The sequence below is a fragment of the Physeter macrocephalus genome, chromosome 8, assembly GCF_002837175.3.
Source record: "Physeter macrocephalus isolate SW-GA chromosome 8, ASM283717v5, whole genome shotgun sequence".
Lineage (NCBI taxonomy): Eukaryota > Metazoa > Chordata > Mammalia > Artiodactyla > Physeteridae > Physeter > Physeter macrocephalus.
Window position 1 is genome coordinate 52,113,055 of NC_041221.1, and position 16,935 is coordinate 52,129,989.

The window sequence follows — 16,935 nt, forward strand, 5'->3', positions numbered from 1 at the left end:
TTTAGGGGAGTTGTCACAGCCAGCATCCTCACAGGTGTTTATCCAGATCCTCCTGTCTTATTTTTCAGGATCTTAGGTGTTCCCAACTAGGACCCTGATTTAGCATAGCAGACCTGTTTTGGCTGAACATTTCAACATCTCTGGAGTTCTGCAACTTTTATGATTAGATTTTCTGTTGCTCAGCTCTACCTGCTCTTCCACTAGAGTTGGTGAGAGCCTGTTTGTAAGCTACCAAAGGGTCCCTCTGGCTCTCACACCTATTCTTTTTGTTTTGTTTTGTTTGTTTTCCTTTTCTCTTTTTTTTTGAATTTTATTTTTTTTATACAGCAGGTTCTTATTAGTTACCTATTTTATACATATTAGTGTATATATATCAATCCCAATCTCCTAATTCATCACACCACCACCATCGGCCCCCCCACCCTTGGTGTCCATACGTTTGTTCTCTACATCTGTGTCTCTATTTCTGCCCTGCAAACCCATTCATCTGTACCATTTTTCTAGATTCCACATATATGCATTAATATACGATATTTGTTTTTCTCTTTCTGACTTACTTTACTCTTTATGACAGTCTCTAGGTCCATCCACATCTCTGCAAATGCCCCAATTTCGTTCCTTTTTATGGCTGAGTAATATACCATTGTATATATGTACCACATCTTCTTTATCCATTTGTCTGTCAGTGGGCATTTAGGTTGTTTCCGTGACCTGGCTATTGTAAATAGTGCCGCAGTGAACACTGGGCTGCATGTGTCTTTTTGAATTATGGTTTTCTCTGGGTATATGCCCAGTAGTGGGATTGCTGGGTCATATGGTAATTCTACTTTTAGTTTTTTAAGGAACCTCCATACTGTTCTCCATAGTGGCTGTATCAATTTACATTCCCACCAACAGTGCAAGAGGATTCCCTTTTCTCCACACCCTCTCCAGCATTTGTTGTTTGTAGATTTTCTGATGATGTTCATTCTAACCGGTGTCAGGTGATACCTCATTGTAGTTATGATTTGCGTTTCTCTAATAATTAGCCACACCTATTCTTTAAATCGTTCAATTCTTGTTAACAGCTGTTTCTCATTATCCCTCAGTAGGATGTCAATTTAACTTAGCAGTAACTCTCCAACTCTACTGCCTTTGTGGGCATAGTTTCCCTCTATCTTTCAAATGCCTGAACTATTACAACTGCAAGGCATTCACCTCCACCAGGACATTTCCCCCGGATTACTTCTGGTAAAATCTCCAGCAATCAGACCCCCATTGTATACTAGGAACTACCAGTACTCCATATACCACTAATGATGGCTTCCTCATTTCTTACAAAGCAGTAAGTGCCCCATCATACCTGTTTTCTTGTGCTAGCTCAGGTCCTCCAAGGAGCCGACAAGATGGGAGTAGACAGTCAAAGAAATTTATTGGACAAAATGCTTATGAAGGGAAATGGTGAGGGAGCCAGAAAAAGCTGATGTAGTTCTAGAGTCATCCCGTAATTTGAGGCCCTCTATAACTAGGAACCCAGGATTTGTGTCCCTCTTTAACCATTAAATCTCCTATTTATTCTCTAGGCATTTAAAGAGTATTATTCTCTAGATATTTAAGAGTACAAATTAGTTTATTCATTCAAAAGCATTCAATGGGCAACCTTTGCATCGCAAGCATTTTTCAGGGGCTTGTTAAAAATATATAAAAGCTACCCTGCATGTAAACAGTTTCTAAAATACATGTTTTTATTAATAAATTCTACTTTCTTGTAGATTGTTGAAAATTCAAAAAAAAATCTTTTAAGATTTTTGAAATGTTAAGATGAATTTATGTTTTTATGCAGTTGAATTAAGTGAAGAAAAGAATAAAGAACTGATAGAGAAAAAGGAGGTGGAAATTTCAGAGTTAAACGCAAAGTTAAGAACTCAAGAAAAGGAAAAACAAAGTGAAATAATCAAACTACAGCTAGAGGTAAGTGTTTAAGGCTCTGTAGATTTGAGGATGCATCCCTTAGTCTAGGCCATACTTTGGTTATTTGTCATCAGAGTGAGATAAATTTCAGGATTAGAAACAACCCTGTGAGAGGGCTTCACACATGCTCATTCTTCATCCATCACATGCAATGCTTAAACCTTGTACAGTACAACTGTTAGCTACACTGCCTTTCAGCACTTGGCCTCAAGGTGGGACTCTTCAGTCATTCAAAAGGTCCTGATTTCCAGAAAGGGTATTTTCCTCTGACAGCAGAGACAGATAACTCATATTACCTGCATTTTACAGCTGAGTCTATGCAGCCTTTTTAGGACTACCATTCCAGCTGTAGGGAGAGTGTTTCTAATCCTTAACATTACTCTCTCCTCAGCAGAAATTGTGGAACCCTGGTGAACTAACTGGAAATGTCTTTTTCTTTATTTAAAATAAAAAGAGACTAATTTGTTCCTAATAAATATGTAGAAATATAGAGGCAGACAAACCAGATTTTTTTAAAGGGACTTCAAATAGGGCATCTCAAAGGCTGAGGTTCCGGTTCTTGGGTCAAAAGCCTTCTCAGTTGGTTGTTTAATCAGATGTCAGGATCTCAAAGACATTGATATTTTGACAATATATTTGTCCTTTACATTTTTGTCTAGATCCTTCTAATCTCCCTTTCCATCATTCTTCCCTCAGCTTGACTCCCACTTTACCTTACATTGTTAGAATTCACCCAGTTAGTTAAGATAACCTAGTTTTCATGTTATTTTTTGTGTGTATGTGTGTGTGTGTGTGTGTGGTACGCGGGCCTCTCACTGTTGTGGCCTCTCCCGCTGCGGAGCACAGGCTCCGGACGCGCAGGCTCAGCGGCCACGGCTCACGGGCCCAGCCGCTGCGCGGCATGTGGGATCCTCCCGGACCAGGGCACGAACCCGTGTCCCCTGCATCGGCAGGCGGACTCGCAACCACTGCGCCACCAGGGAAGCCCAAGTTTTCATGTTCTTTAAAGTTTGGTATCCTGAGGTGCTTGGTGAGGTACAGTGTTGAAGATTCTATAATTATTGAGCAAAAGGGGACTGATGTTGACTTTCGAGGCTCTTTGCTGCTGTTCCTGCCTTCTGGTCAAGTGTACCCACAAACCACAGTGAGGGATGGATGGCCAACTGAGATACAATAGACTGTGTTTCAAGATTGGCCATCAACTTCTAATCCACTGATTGGGAATGTGCATTTTGTGTGCCATCCTGGCCCTGTCACTGGTCTAGCCCAAGTTTGTTGTTTGATATACAGAACTCTTTGCTATTTATCTTCATTATAACTATCCATTTCTCTCCCCAAACCAGAACACAATCTCACGTAGTTTATTCTTAGTTCACAGTGAGGCTACACTAAATTCAACCTGAAGGAAAAATTATAATGGAAGATTTTGCAAAAAATATGACTGTAACAATGGCCCATGAGAATTTTTTTAACCCAATTCACTTTAATGCCAAACCAGCAAGAGTTCAAACTAAATCAATAAAATCATATCCAAATTCTACTATTTAGCCTCGGAGTTTCTGCAGAAGGGTATATGTTTTTCTCCCATGACTGTTGATTATACTACATATTCTTTACAAAGTACACTCATAGTAACATGAAAATAGTTTTATCTATCTTTACATTAACTAGATTCTCAAACCTAATTAACTACATTCTTAATCCTCCATGATAGAATCAACTGATGTCTTGAGAAAAAAATGATGCTGACCCCTCCCCAGAATTTCTAAGGTAGTGTCCAGGTATTTGGTTCTTTAAAAAATCTCCCCAGGTAATTTTAAAATGCAGCCAGGGTTAATCTTGTGAGGGTATTCCTTGTCCTTTCTTAAAGACTTTTCTATCTTCTGTTATACAGTGAATACACTTGAATTACAGATTATATGTCTAAGGATACAATGGATTATACTTATATTTATAGAAACATTTGTTTCTAACTGTTTAACTAGAATGTTCTTAACTTTCTTTTTAAACTTGATTCAGTTTGATGCCAAACTAGCAAGAGTTCAAACTAAATCAAAATCATATCCAGATTCGACTGTTTTGCCACACAGTATCTACAGAAGGGTATGTAAGTTTTTCCTTCCACAGCTGTTGCTTACAAAAATTAATTCTCTTAACGTTTCCATAAAGGTTATATTTACTAACAACATACTTAACAGTTTTCCTTAAAATATATCACCCAATCAGAAAGATATTGGATTTTTAATAATCTTTATAAGTCTCTTTCAATTTAAACTAGTAAATCTTAGTAGTAAATTAAAACATTAGAGAAGTCCTCTGACTCTTTGGACCATCTAAGGGACTCCATAATGTACTTTGAACTAAGGCTGACTTACTATTCTGAAGTTATTTAGGTACTCAGATAGCAGATTACTTCTTGTTCAACTCCTTTATTTATGGTTTATAATTTCAAGCTATATAGGGAGAAGGGAACAAACTAAAACAAATGGTGCTAATGCGTGTTTTTGTATCCTTGTACCAGTTTTACCCCATTCAATCCCGCAAAAGCAGAATTATAGACCTTTCAAAATATGGTATCTTTTTTAATACCTAGTTCTACTTAAACCAGAAGCATAGTTTTTGCTGTTGTTTTGTTGTTCCTTGTACTTAATCTTATTATTTATGAACTGCGATAACAAAAGTTTTCTGCTCGATTTAGAAGCTTCAGCATCTTCAAGAAGAAAAAAACAAGGAGATTGCAGTTCTTCGTAATACCATTCACGATTTAGAGCAACGCCTCTCTGTTAGCAAAGATTCTCAATTTAAACTTGCTGGCAAAGATTCTCACTTTAAGCGTAGACGGTTTTGAGTATGGAAGTAAATTCATTAGTTGCCATTTAATTTCTTTGAAAGCAATTGAAAATTCACTTCTATTGTCAATATAACACACTACCTAAGTAATTACAATGAAAACAAAGAGACAGCTTTAAACTTCATTGAGTTTATTTAAACAAATGCACACTTTTGCCAATCATGTTCTGCATTCTTGCTTAATAGTATTAACCATAAAAAAGTTCAAGTTTATAGGACTTAGTTTACCTATTGAACCATCATTGACTATGGAAATACTTTCTAGGCAATCAAGAGATAGACAACATTCTTTTATCGTTTCCCATCTATCTTTCAAGACTGGCAATCTTAAATTTTAAAGAGTACGATACAATGCTAGACAAAGAAAGCAAGACATAAAGACTTCATTCATATATGATAGTAAAAATCAAGATATGAGTCTTGGATGTAAAAAAAAGTATAAATGGATATCTAAGATGTAATCATAGCAAAATATTCATGTATGAGTATTTCTGGATCTGAAAAGACAGAAAGCACTTCTTTCTTTAAAGGTTTAATTTGTTAAAAATGTGAGATTAAAAAGACAAAGATAATATTGTTTGAGAAATAAGTAAAGAAAAAAATGGAAAACATGTCTTTGTTGTTCTTCCTCCATTCTAAGTTGCCGACCATCCAACAGAAACCCCTAGGTCATAGTTTATGTTTCTGTTCTCATGAATGCAAGCAGAATGCTGGAGAAAGAAAAAGAAAAACATATTAACCAAATGCTGCAACCACCTTTCAGTTTCCCTGTAATAAAAATATGGTTGGGGGTCAAAATTTTTTGACTTAAATTTTAAAATGTGGAAGCCAATTTCTCCATGTTTACACAAATCCAATTCCTATTTTTGGATCACTATTAATTAGGTAGCTTATAAAAATGCGGGAAATGTAACTGTCTAGACTGACTTAGGCAGTATATCAGATTTTAAATATTTAATTTGAAGGTCATTTTCACATTTCTGCCTTCTTTTTTCAGCTTCATTTGGTGCTGGCTTCTGTAGGGTTGAGCTGCTGACTTGCCGGGCAGGCAGCTCGAGGCAAACGTCACTGTCAAGATTCAGTGACGTGCTCCTCTGCCAGAAGGCCCTGTCAGCTACATAAAGAGGGGAGGTTTTCTTTACACTGTCAGGTGACTGCAGACCCTGTTTTTTCAAATATCAGATGTCGGCAGTGTCATCATCAGCTACTCAGAGCTGATTCTGAATCTCTGGGAAATTTTCAGAGTAACTGATTTACGCATCCCCTTACTCAGAGCTTCTTTTGTGGAAGAGACAGTTGTAATGTATCTCAGTTCTCTGAGTGCCCCTGTCTTTGGTGACCCCTGTGCCTATGGTCGCGATGAAGACCTGAAGGAGGGGTATGCTCAGGGTTATCTGGTGCTTCTGGTATTGGATACTCTGAAAGATGACCGTTCTCAAGATGGTGATGGTGATGGTGATGGTGATGGTGATGGTGATGAGGCTGTGGAGCCTCGGTTGTTTTTTCCTCAGTAGCCAAAGACACATTTTTACAGAAGCCTTCATCTTCCAGTGTCTGGAATAAATTTATAAATCACTTACCAACAAATTTATAGATTTAGCAGGAATGCGTGAAAAAATGATTTGTAAAGGTAACATATATGAAATTCAAACTGGTTAATTAGGATTGAACTGGCTTTGTTTTTCCAGCATCATATTAATCAGAAAAAAAATTGATGTCAGTCTCAACACCTAGACTTTTTATTAAAATTTGGTTCCCATCCATACCTAATTATAAACTGCTTCTTGTGCAAAGTTTGCATTTAACCAAAGAATCCTCAAGCATTTTGCAAACGAATCAACATTAAGGTTTTGAAAATAGATAAAAAAGGATGTAATACAATTAAAGTTTTAACAATTCACCTAAGCTTCTATACTAGTTAAATCAACAGCAGAATTCAAATTTTCTTTTTCTTATCAAGAGCATTTCCTAAATTTTTAAGAATTCTGAGGAAGAATTTGAGAGATACATAAGGCTTAAAAAGAAAGCCAGACCACTATATTTATATCTGCAGAAGCAACACTTAATAAGCTGGTTAAAAGAACTTAGGATTGATTGCAGTAAAGTCAAATAAATATCAAACCCTAAAATCAGTTTACCTATATGGAACACCTGTGTCAACAAGGCATCAAATCTAATATTATATTCTGAAACAAGCTAATTCCTCTCTGATAATTCAAAAATGCCAATAAAATAAACTTTGCTCAAAATCAATAGATTTTTATACCTCGGCTTTTGCCAGGAAATGTTTTGAACTTCACCAAAGCTTTGTTAATGTGTTTCTACTATAGTGCTGTCGGCTGAAAGTAGCAAATCACTGCCCATTTTTGATTGAGCATAATATTCCACTCTGCATGAATGTAGTTCTTTAATTTGCTGAAAGTCTTTCTTCGTTGTTTTCTGTGCCCACACATCATAGGCTCAAAGCTTATAGATATGGCCATGTAATATTAAACCTCAAACTAAAATTATTTGTAAACAAAGTTACAAAATCGACTTTAGCAACCAAACACTCACTAAATGATATGATTTGGTATTTTGAAGGTTTTGAAGTTATAAATTCCGCTGGATTTTAGCATGCAACTAATAAATGGTACATTTTTTTGGTTGTTTCTGAATTACTTTTGAGAACTTAATAGTGTTTAATTAAAAACATAAACACCCTGTTTGGGAAATGCATCTTAGAAACTTGTGTAGAAATCAGCGATTTTTAGAAGATGGCTGCTCTCAACTGCCGCGATTTTTAGAAGATGGCCGCTCTCACCTGCCGATGCTGGCCTTCAGCTGCAACATTTCCAGCCTCCAGCCAGCCCTGCTCACCTCAGACTGACCCCCAATCTGAATTGGCTCTGGCCAGTCCATCCTGTTACTGAAGGCAGTGGTTTTTGTATACTGACAGACTCCCTCGGTCTGTCTCAAGTCTGAAGTCAAGGGGAGATTCTGTCAGCAGACAAAGACCTCTGTTCAGTCCTGAATGGCAGAGCAGGTTTGTCCTCCAGTTCCAGGGCTTGTTCCTATATTTGGTGCTCCTAAGGGTATAGTCATACCCCTTCGATTGTCTAGTTGGTGAATATATTGTGCAGTGTTCAATACATCGCAACCTTAAAGCTGTTTGCCCATTTTGTCTTTAAAAATCTGAACAAATGGCTAGCGAGCTCTTGGTGAAATTTAAATGTTAATAAAATTGTATACCCCAAAAAAAACAAACAACAAAAAAAAAACACATAAACAATTTGATATATGTATTGGTTCCAAAAAACCAATTACTATATTTCATTGATTCTACAAGGTATTTTTTTCACATTTTAATATCTTTAAAATTGGAATGCATCCTATTATTGATAGTGTTATAGTATTGTATCCTACCCTGACAGCAGTTTTTAATAACACATAAATAATGTGTCATATAATTGGTGGCATCGAGGATGCAATGAAATAGAAAAACTCCAATTTGATTTGACATATCAGATAATGCAATATATTATTTCCATTTACAGATGTTTGTAAACTTTACACATGTTATGAGAATTGTTTCTGCCTTTGTTTCAATATACCTAGGTATATTTACAACTATTAGGCATTTGTGAAAATGCAAAATACTGAAAAAAAAGTCCCAAAATATGAGGAATCAATATTGCTAACATTCATTAAGCACTTAGTATAAGTTAGACATTGAGTTAATACTTTATTTGCAATACTTCAGTCTCCTCATCTGTAAAAGCAGTAAAAAAAAAAACCCTCACGGTATTATTATGAAGATTAAAATGTGAAAAATGACATAACTAGAGTAATTAAACTGTTGAGCTTCTTAACAACTTAAGTGAGTCATTAAAATTTGAATGGCTTTCTTTAGAGTTGGGAAAAATATAAAGGAAGCAGAGCTTCCCTTATTTTAGAAATAAAAATTCAAAATTATTTTTAAACCTGAGTTCGAATTTTGCCCACCTGCTCTGTCAAGGAAACACTGTTTGGAATTGTTTTCCTTCTCAATTTGAGAGGAAAAGAAGTTTAGTTAATATAAGTTAAAATCAATTCCTTGAGTATCTTTATAAACCGCTTGTAAATATAGTGTCTCTCATGACAAGGAATAAATATTCTCATGGTTGTCAGAGAGGAATATCAGTAATGAGTAAAAAAGTTATTCCATTGTGAAATAAATGCAGTAATTCCAAGTGCACTGTGTAAGGGCTTCACAAAAAAGCTGACAGTTTTACATTCTTGGTAAATTAAGTAGTTATCTGGGCCCCAATTCCACTTCAGGTAATGCCATGGATAATCTCTGCTATCACTATGCTCTTATATGAGCACATTCAGAATATTGCAATAATGTATTTTATGTTGGCTTAATTCTTTAAGCACTTATATTCATGCAATATCATTCAGTGGTAATTTAAATACATAATCTACGTTGATTTTTTGCTTTCTAAACTTCTTCTAGATAAAAGCAGCAATATGGATCTTGAAAAGACGTTTTAAAGTATATGTTACATAAAAGGAAGCATATGTAATTATATTAATAAAAATTACTGTTGTAGTTTATTTTTAGTACACCAACAGAAACATTGACTAGATAATTAGTCATGAAACACTAACTTATTTAAATAGTTCTTAAAAGATTTCCTCTTTTCTCCAAGTAAAAATAATTGAGAAAAATACCTTGAGAGAGCAGTTTCCACATTTACTTTCACAGTAAACAGTCTTAATGGAGTCTTCTACATATGAGAAATTTAGGAAGGAATAAGGCAAACCAAGATGATATACAAGGCGGCCACATCTGAAAAAAATAATAAAGTCATTACAATATTTTCTGTATCATGATCTTACTCATGCACCATCTGGGATAGGTACTGTAGGTTCAATGGTCTTATAACTAAGACCCTTTCATAACTTCAGTAAATTTCCTTGAATGGGGTCTCAAATGACCTCCCTGGCACTGCATACCAGGTCAGGTCATGACAAGACTATAGTGAGTCTGATTTTGAAATGTGAAATAGATATGTCACAACAAATAATGTCAAAACTATGCAGTCTAGTTATTGTGACTTGGTCAAATACAATTTTGTAATTGACTTGTAAATTCTATCAATGCTCAAACCACTGACTTCATAAATTGGGCTCTGCAAATCACACGATCCTTTCATAACTGCTAAAGCAGCACAAATTCCACACAATAAGAAATCACAGCATAACAAAAAGATCCTCAAGTCTTGGCCAGTAGCCCACTGATTTTAAAAAATATCTGATGCAACAAAAATTTCAGTACAGTGAAAGAAATGGAAATACAACACTTGGCATTTTCAGAAATAGTGGAGTTGAAATGTCTTTCTTACCCCTATTTTACCCTGTATATACAATTTTATATGACTATCAAAGGGTTATACTTTGCAACAGAATAAGAAGTTTGCAATCCTAAAACAATGACATGTAATATTAAAAATATTTAGAGTAAGGCCAAGTAGGTCTTAGGCCTTGGCAGAGTCTGGCTTACCATTCCTGAAGAGCCAAAAAAAAAAAAAAAAAAAAAAAAAACCAGCACCAACGAGAAATGTTGGTGATGTCAAATTTATTTATTTTATTTATGTATTTTTTGGCTACATTGGGTCTTCGTTGCTGCGCGCGGGCTTTCTCTGGTTGTGACCAATGGGGGCTACTCTTCCTGGCGGTGCTCAGGCTTCTCATTGCGGTGGCTTCTCTTGTTGCAGAGCACAGGCTCTAGGCATGCGGGCTCAGTAGTTGTGGGTCGTGGGCTCTAGAGTGCAGGCTCAGTAGTTGTGGCACACGGGCTTAGTTGCTCCGCGGCATGTGGGATCTTCCCGGACCAGGGCTCGAAGCCATGTCCCCTGCACTGGCAGGCGGATTCTTAACCACTGCACCACCAAGGAAGTCCCAGTGATATCAAATAATGTATGCATTGAGGTTCCTTGAAAATACAAACGTTTTACGCATTCATGGAATCAAAAGCAGATTCATGCCGATTATACCTAAATAATTAACATATTTTACAGTTCAGAAATGCAGGCATGTAAACTTAAAATTTAGTAATTAGAGATAAGCAAGTGGCCTGCAAAGTATGGTTATTCATCTGCAAAATTTTTAAGTTAGAATTGTATGTGAGGTACAAATTGATCCTTCTTTTTATTTAATCAGAATGCTAATTTACAGGGGAAAAAAGTATAGTCAATTTTCTTTATTTCCCTACTGGAGGGGTGAATTCCCTTGTGTGAAAAGAAGTCATTTCAAAAATACCGAAACCAAACATTTGAATGGGCTCACTTTGAAACTGAGTATGTGGTAATAAAAGCAGATGTGTTATTTTAAATTACTTATTAAATTAAATACAAAGCAGGTATCTTTTAATTTGGGGGGTGGGTGTGTATGCATATATGTATACATGTGTGTACACACCTGTCATATATGAGGAAGTCATCTTTCTTTCCATTTAAGAGAGTCCAGACATCTGTTTGGTTTTCTTCTTGTTGGTAAACAGGAATATGCTCTGAAACCTTATTTTTAAGATGCACATATTTTAATCGAGAAGAGATTCCTTGATGATTAACAACAACATAAGAGATGTTCGAATATCCTTCTTTCTCCAGTTTTACTCGCAGGTCTTCCAATCTAAAATATTTGGAAAAAATACAAAAAAAGGAATAATTTCATTTAATTTTATTTTAGTGACTTCTCCCTTTTTCCTCACTCTATTTTCCTAAATGAAACTCTTTTGTTATTTTTTACTTAACTCATACCTCTTTTTTGCATTGTTTTAAAAGACTAAAACTTTTGTTTTTCTAATTATTTATTGAGCACTTATGCTCAGTTAAAACAATATGCCAAGCGCTTGCACAAACATCAGCTCCTTTAGTCCTCAAATTAATCCTATGAAGTGTATATTTTTAATCCATCTCGCAGTTACAGAGAATTGTACCCAATAAATATTTGGCAAATAACCCAACAAATATATATTTATAAATTTGTTACATGACTCAAGACCTTTGGTGGCAAGTCTAGTGTTCATTCTACTCTAGCAAAGCTCTAGTCTCTGCTTCCTATATTGAAACAACTAATCCATTTCCAACAGTACAATTTAGAACATTTTCATTATACAAGTAATACATATTTAGTAGGGTACTATAAAATACAGGTACACAAAAAGAAGAAAAAGCTTCCATAGCCCCAGGAAAACAACTGTAAACACCCTCCTAGTCTTCTTTCCTCTAACATGTTCTAGGCAAACTTGTATAGTTTTTCAAAAATGCAATTTAATAAAAATATCTTTTCTATTTTTATTTTATTTTATGTATGTATGTATTTAATAGCTATCCCCTTAAGAAATGCTAGACCACAGAAAGACTACCTTACCTAGATGCCTGCAGTATGCACAGGTATCAGCTGGCTTGAAGAAGAGCAACCACCGTCACTGAACCATAGGAGTTCAGCATGGGGTCTTGATCCTTTATGCTCCAGGCTGGAGGTTGCTTACAAAAGGAGCTTTGCCCCTGGCTCTCTGTTCCTCCCGTGGGGAGGAGACAAAGAGCCAGGGCCAGCCCCAGGCCTCTCCACATTGCTGGGGCTGTCCTGTAAAAGAGGAAACCTGTCATCTTCACAGTCATAACAAGGAATTTCTATAAACCCAGCAGGTACAATTCTACTTTGTACAAATATCTAGCCAGTGGATTCTGTCTCCATGTTGTTGGACTCACTACATTGGGCCTCTTAGCCCCAAATCTTCCTGTAAAGGGGAAAAGATCAGCCAGAGTCAGGGAAGCTGTCAAAGTACCTCTTAACTATCTGGCTTAGCAAGATACTTTAGTAAGCACGCAATGGAGATCTGCCTGAACAGGCAGCCAAGTACTTCTCTAGTAGAAGATATATGTCTAGGAGAAAATACACATCTAGGGAAATTTTGAGAATGTGGCCTCTACAATCAAGTAACGTTCTGCGAACATGATTTGGTTTTTATTTGAGACACACCAAGTTCTGCTTCTCTCTATCCTCTACCAATCTAAGAAAGGAAAGGGTAAGTAGGGGATTCTCCACAGAAATGAAAAGACAGCATGGAAAGAGAACCCAGGAAGAAAGAAGGTGGCAGTGAGGGCAGTCTACCAACGTGAAGAGATTCAGATGTTACTGCCTGCCAAAATGTTGCTATCACATCCAAGACAAACACCAACCAATGAAAAAACACCAGACCAGGAAGAAATACTACAAATTACTGGCCCCTGTACCATTTAAGATTCACTGGAATCTACACTCGATTAGTCTACTTACTGGCTACCACTACATTCAGGAAGTTCCTGTGACTAGATGGCACATTCTTGGGTAAAAAAGATGACCTCTCTAAGTAGGAAATACTCAGACAAGAAATGTACAAGTATTAAATACATGACAAGAAATATTCCCAAAACAAGGGCTAGCGCTCTCTGCAGAGAGGCACAAATAAAACACGTGATTTGTAGACAGGTGGTGGAAAAAAGAGCATATTCAGCAGAGATGAGCAGAGAAAGAAAAAGCCACACATTTATGCAAACATGATTTAATTTTTATTTAAGACACACTAAGTGAATCAGATAAAGTAATCAGGCTCATTTTGATATAAGAGTCTGAGGGAGAGAGATCAGGACAAAATTCCAGAACTAGGAAGCTGGCACATTTTCAGGCACTGATCTGGGATTAAAAAAGTAAAAGTACTTGGGCAGCGGGGAGGGTGGGCAGCTACCAATAAGTTACCTAGAGTGAGCCCAGGGTTAAGAGGGGAGTAGAAAGGCTAAAATCAGATTGATTTGGGCTCTAATGCACTGGTAGCTATAGATAGAACTTTTAAAAACCTGCTTATCTTTCACATTATTTGACACCACAAAATTCCTAGCTATACAGAATATCTTGATAAGAGCCTAACTAAAGGAAGAGAAATAAAGGGGGGGGTGTTAAGAGAGGATAAATTAAATAATTTATTAAGGCCATCCCAACTATTCTAATATCGTTAAAATTCCAATACTTAAAAAAAGGAGAGGATGTATCTGGACTAAATCTAGGGAATTTCTTTAGGATAGTACTTATACTGATGATACAATTATCCTTCTTATAGCTACCATTTATTGAGCATTTAGACAACTATTTGCAGGTGGCACAAAGCACTTTTTTTTTTTTTTTTTTTTTTTTTGCGGTACGCGGGCCTCTCACTGCTGTGGCCTTCCCCGTTGTGGAGCACAGGCTCCGGACGCGCAGGCTCAGCGTCCACGGCTCACGGGCCCAGCCGCTCCGTGGCATGTGGGATCTTCCCGGACCGGGGCACGAACCCGCGTCCCCTGCATCGGCAGGTGGCCTCTCAACCACTGCGCCACCAGGGAAGCCCGCACAAAGCACTTTTTTAATATCATGTCAGTTAATCCTTACAACTATGTGACCATTATCTCCTTTTGCAGTTGAGAAAACTATGGCTAAGTGACAGTTTAGGCATCTTGCCCAAGTCCACACAGGTACTAAGTCACAGGGAAACTGGATTCAAACCGGTTCTACTAATTCCAACGCATGACCTCTTAGCTACTGCAATATATTGACCGTTTTTAGCTGGGTCACCTTTAGTAACTGTAGTAGCCAGGATCTGGGTTTTTTTAATGCCCTAAGATGACAAAGAAAACATCAAAATTATTCGAGCTGTTTTGTTTCTTACTAGAATGGCTAGATCTTCCCTACTTTCTAGAATATAAATTCAGTAGTTATAGACCCCAGCATAAACTCAGCGCTTGGCGCCCTTACTTTGCATACCATTCCAATTGGCTGAAGAGTGAATACAAATGAAAAGGTTATCTCACCCATTGCTCTCATTTAGTTTTTTGATGAAAAAATAACAGAAGCCATTGGCAGAGTGGATTACAGAGTTCACACTTTCAGATTTTCCTCTGTTACTATAATCAATAGGCTGTTCAACTTTGTTTCCTTAAAGTCACTTTTTACATAATAAACTTTTGATTAATTACAGTTGTCAGGCAACTATATAAAATAATGTAGATAAATAACAAAACTAGGTTTACTGGAAGCTGATGCAATACCGTTAAAATGTAGTTATGAATCTCACTAATCTCACCACTTTCAATCACAAAACCTAGATTCATTGGCCACATACAGAGCTACATTTGTTTAAAATTTCCCATCAAAAGGCAAAACATGCAGAAACTTTTTCCACCCTCTTCCCCCGACCTTGAGACCCGCATCTGAGGGTCCCCCCTCATTCTCCTGAAAGCACCCATCACCACGTAAACTGCAAAGCACTGCATTTAATCGCAGACCACCCGATTCTGACGTGGGTTTTAACTCTTTCAAGGATGATCATTGGACAAACACAGTGGACCAAACCTGCTCTCCCTTCTTTTTTTTTTTTTTTTTTAACCTTGAAACTGCTCACAATATCCCTGGCCATTTCTACAGCACTGTAGAAAGGCCATATCTCAGTCTCTGCTCTTCAAACCCACAGGCTGTTTTGCCCCTAGAGCTCTCACTCTGCATTTCGGTAGGAAATATTTAAGCTTGAACATATAGTATTGCCTACGTAACATCACAACATTTTTGCAGGGGAAAAGAATTCAATTTCTCCAGCCTCCTCTGCCCCCATCTTCATCCTCAGCTGTGCAGAAAGCAGGGCAAAAATCAGCAAGAACTGTTAGTGTCCCCACTGCACCCGGCGTTTCGACTCTTTTGTTCTTTCTTTTGTATTACTTTTCTTTACCCATCTCTTTTCTTCAAATCTATTCTAAGGACAGAAACATTTTATCAAGACTCAAAAATCAAATCATTTACCAAACTGTCAAGGAATCAAGTTTGGAAAACACGAAGTTTCTACTTACACAACCCCTTCCGACTAGCTTGCTTCCTTTCTCTTGCTCAGCTGGGGCGGCTCCACAAAGCCACAGCCAGAAACTCGGATATTTATAGTCCCTGTTGTCTACCCACCCCTCAGCTATAGTCCAAAGTTCAATGCCCACTCAGGCTGTGACCTGGCTAGCAGAGACAACCTCTGACTGATCATTACAACCAACTTTAAAAAAGTAGCAAGTGCTGGCATGCACAAAATGGGGGCCTGGGGAGATTTTGCAATTACTGATTTATTCCCTAACCTTTTTAGTCACCCCAGTAGCTAGGATTTAATGGTACAGTCGGGGGCGGGAGGAAGGGCTAAGGGTAAAGAAGGCCTCCAAGTTATGCTCTTTTCCAAACTACAATAGGGAAAAACATTTGCTGAGCCAGCAGGGTAAGCTGTCTTTTTAAAAAAAGAAAATAAAAAAATTTTACTTTGTAGTGGTCAGGTGCTAGCCTAACCCAAATTGTGTGAATTTTGTTAGAAAAGTCACCTGGCGTTTCAAATCTTTCCCGTCTCCTGCTGTTACAGACCTGCCTAGATTATTTTGCAGTGGTTAAAACTTGAATCTCTGTGGGATCTCACAGGACTCTGCTCTTTTCTTTCTCATTTAAGGAAAGGAATAAGGAAAGAGACCTCCTATCGGAGAGAAGCCAGGCCTCATTTTTCTCATCACAGAAGTCCCACTCCCTGGAAGACCTAGGTATCCCACAGAAGCTTTTAACAATCTATTGTGAATTCTTTACAAATTTAAGTACCATACAAATAAGTTAGCTGTGATAGTAGCTGAACATGGAAAAGGATATGGAAATTTCAAAATGTACAAATAAAATGGAAAATTCCTACCCTTTCAGAAAGGGATACATTCTCTCCACTAACTGCTACAAATGAGCAAACAGCATGACAGGTAAGGCAAGCAGCAATTTCAAATGACTTCAGCCCTGGATAGCGATGGTTTTCAAGTAAGCCTCGCTTTCGCTACCGATGCATTTTGTCCAAACAAACCTCTATTGATTGCTGTGGGCGGAGTACTGCTGTACAAGGTGCAGAAAGTACAAAGAGGCTCTGATGTGATCTTTCCTGTAAAGAAATTATCAAAGTAGAAACTTGGACTTCCCTGGTGGTCCAGTGGTTAAGATTCCACACTCCCAATGCAGGGGACACGGGTTCATCCCTGGTTGGGGAACTAAGATTCCACATGCCGCGTGGCGCTGACAAAAAAAAAAAAAAAAAAAGAATCCTTC

At 37.3% G+C, this 16,935-nt stretch overlaps 2 protein-coding genes across 2 annotated transcripts in view; one reads left to right on the forward strand and one right to left on the reverse strand.

The window, feature by feature from the left end:
- Positions 1-4,818, forward strand: part of CCDC152 (coiled-coil domain containing 152) — a 34,649-nt gene extending 29,831 nt beyond the window's left edge. The window contains exons 7-9 of the mRNA XM_024126024.3: positions 1,823-1,950; positions 3,970-4,053; positions 4,649-4,818. Of these exons, the coding sequence (XP_023981792.1) occupies positions 1,823-1,950; positions 3,970-4,053; positions 4,649-4,798 (362 nt within the window). The 3' untranslated portion in view covers positions 4,799-4,818. The remainder of the gene's footprint in view (positions 1-1,822; positions 1,951-3,969; positions 4,054-4,648) is intronic.
- Positions 4,819-4,910: 92 nt separating this feature from the next.
- The window catches only part of SELENOP (selenoprotein P), a 40,992-nt gene continuing 28,967 nt past the window's right edge, over positions 4,911-16,935 (reverse strand). Inside the window, 4 exon segments of the mRNA XM_007119361.4 lie at positions 4,911-6,354; positions 9,496-9,613; positions 11,245-11,457; positions 12,199-12,414. Coding sequence (XP_007119423.2) covers positions 5,755-6,354; positions 9,496-9,613; positions 11,245-11,457; positions 12,199-12,414 — 1,147 coding nt within the window. The 3' untranslated portion in view covers positions 4,911-5,754.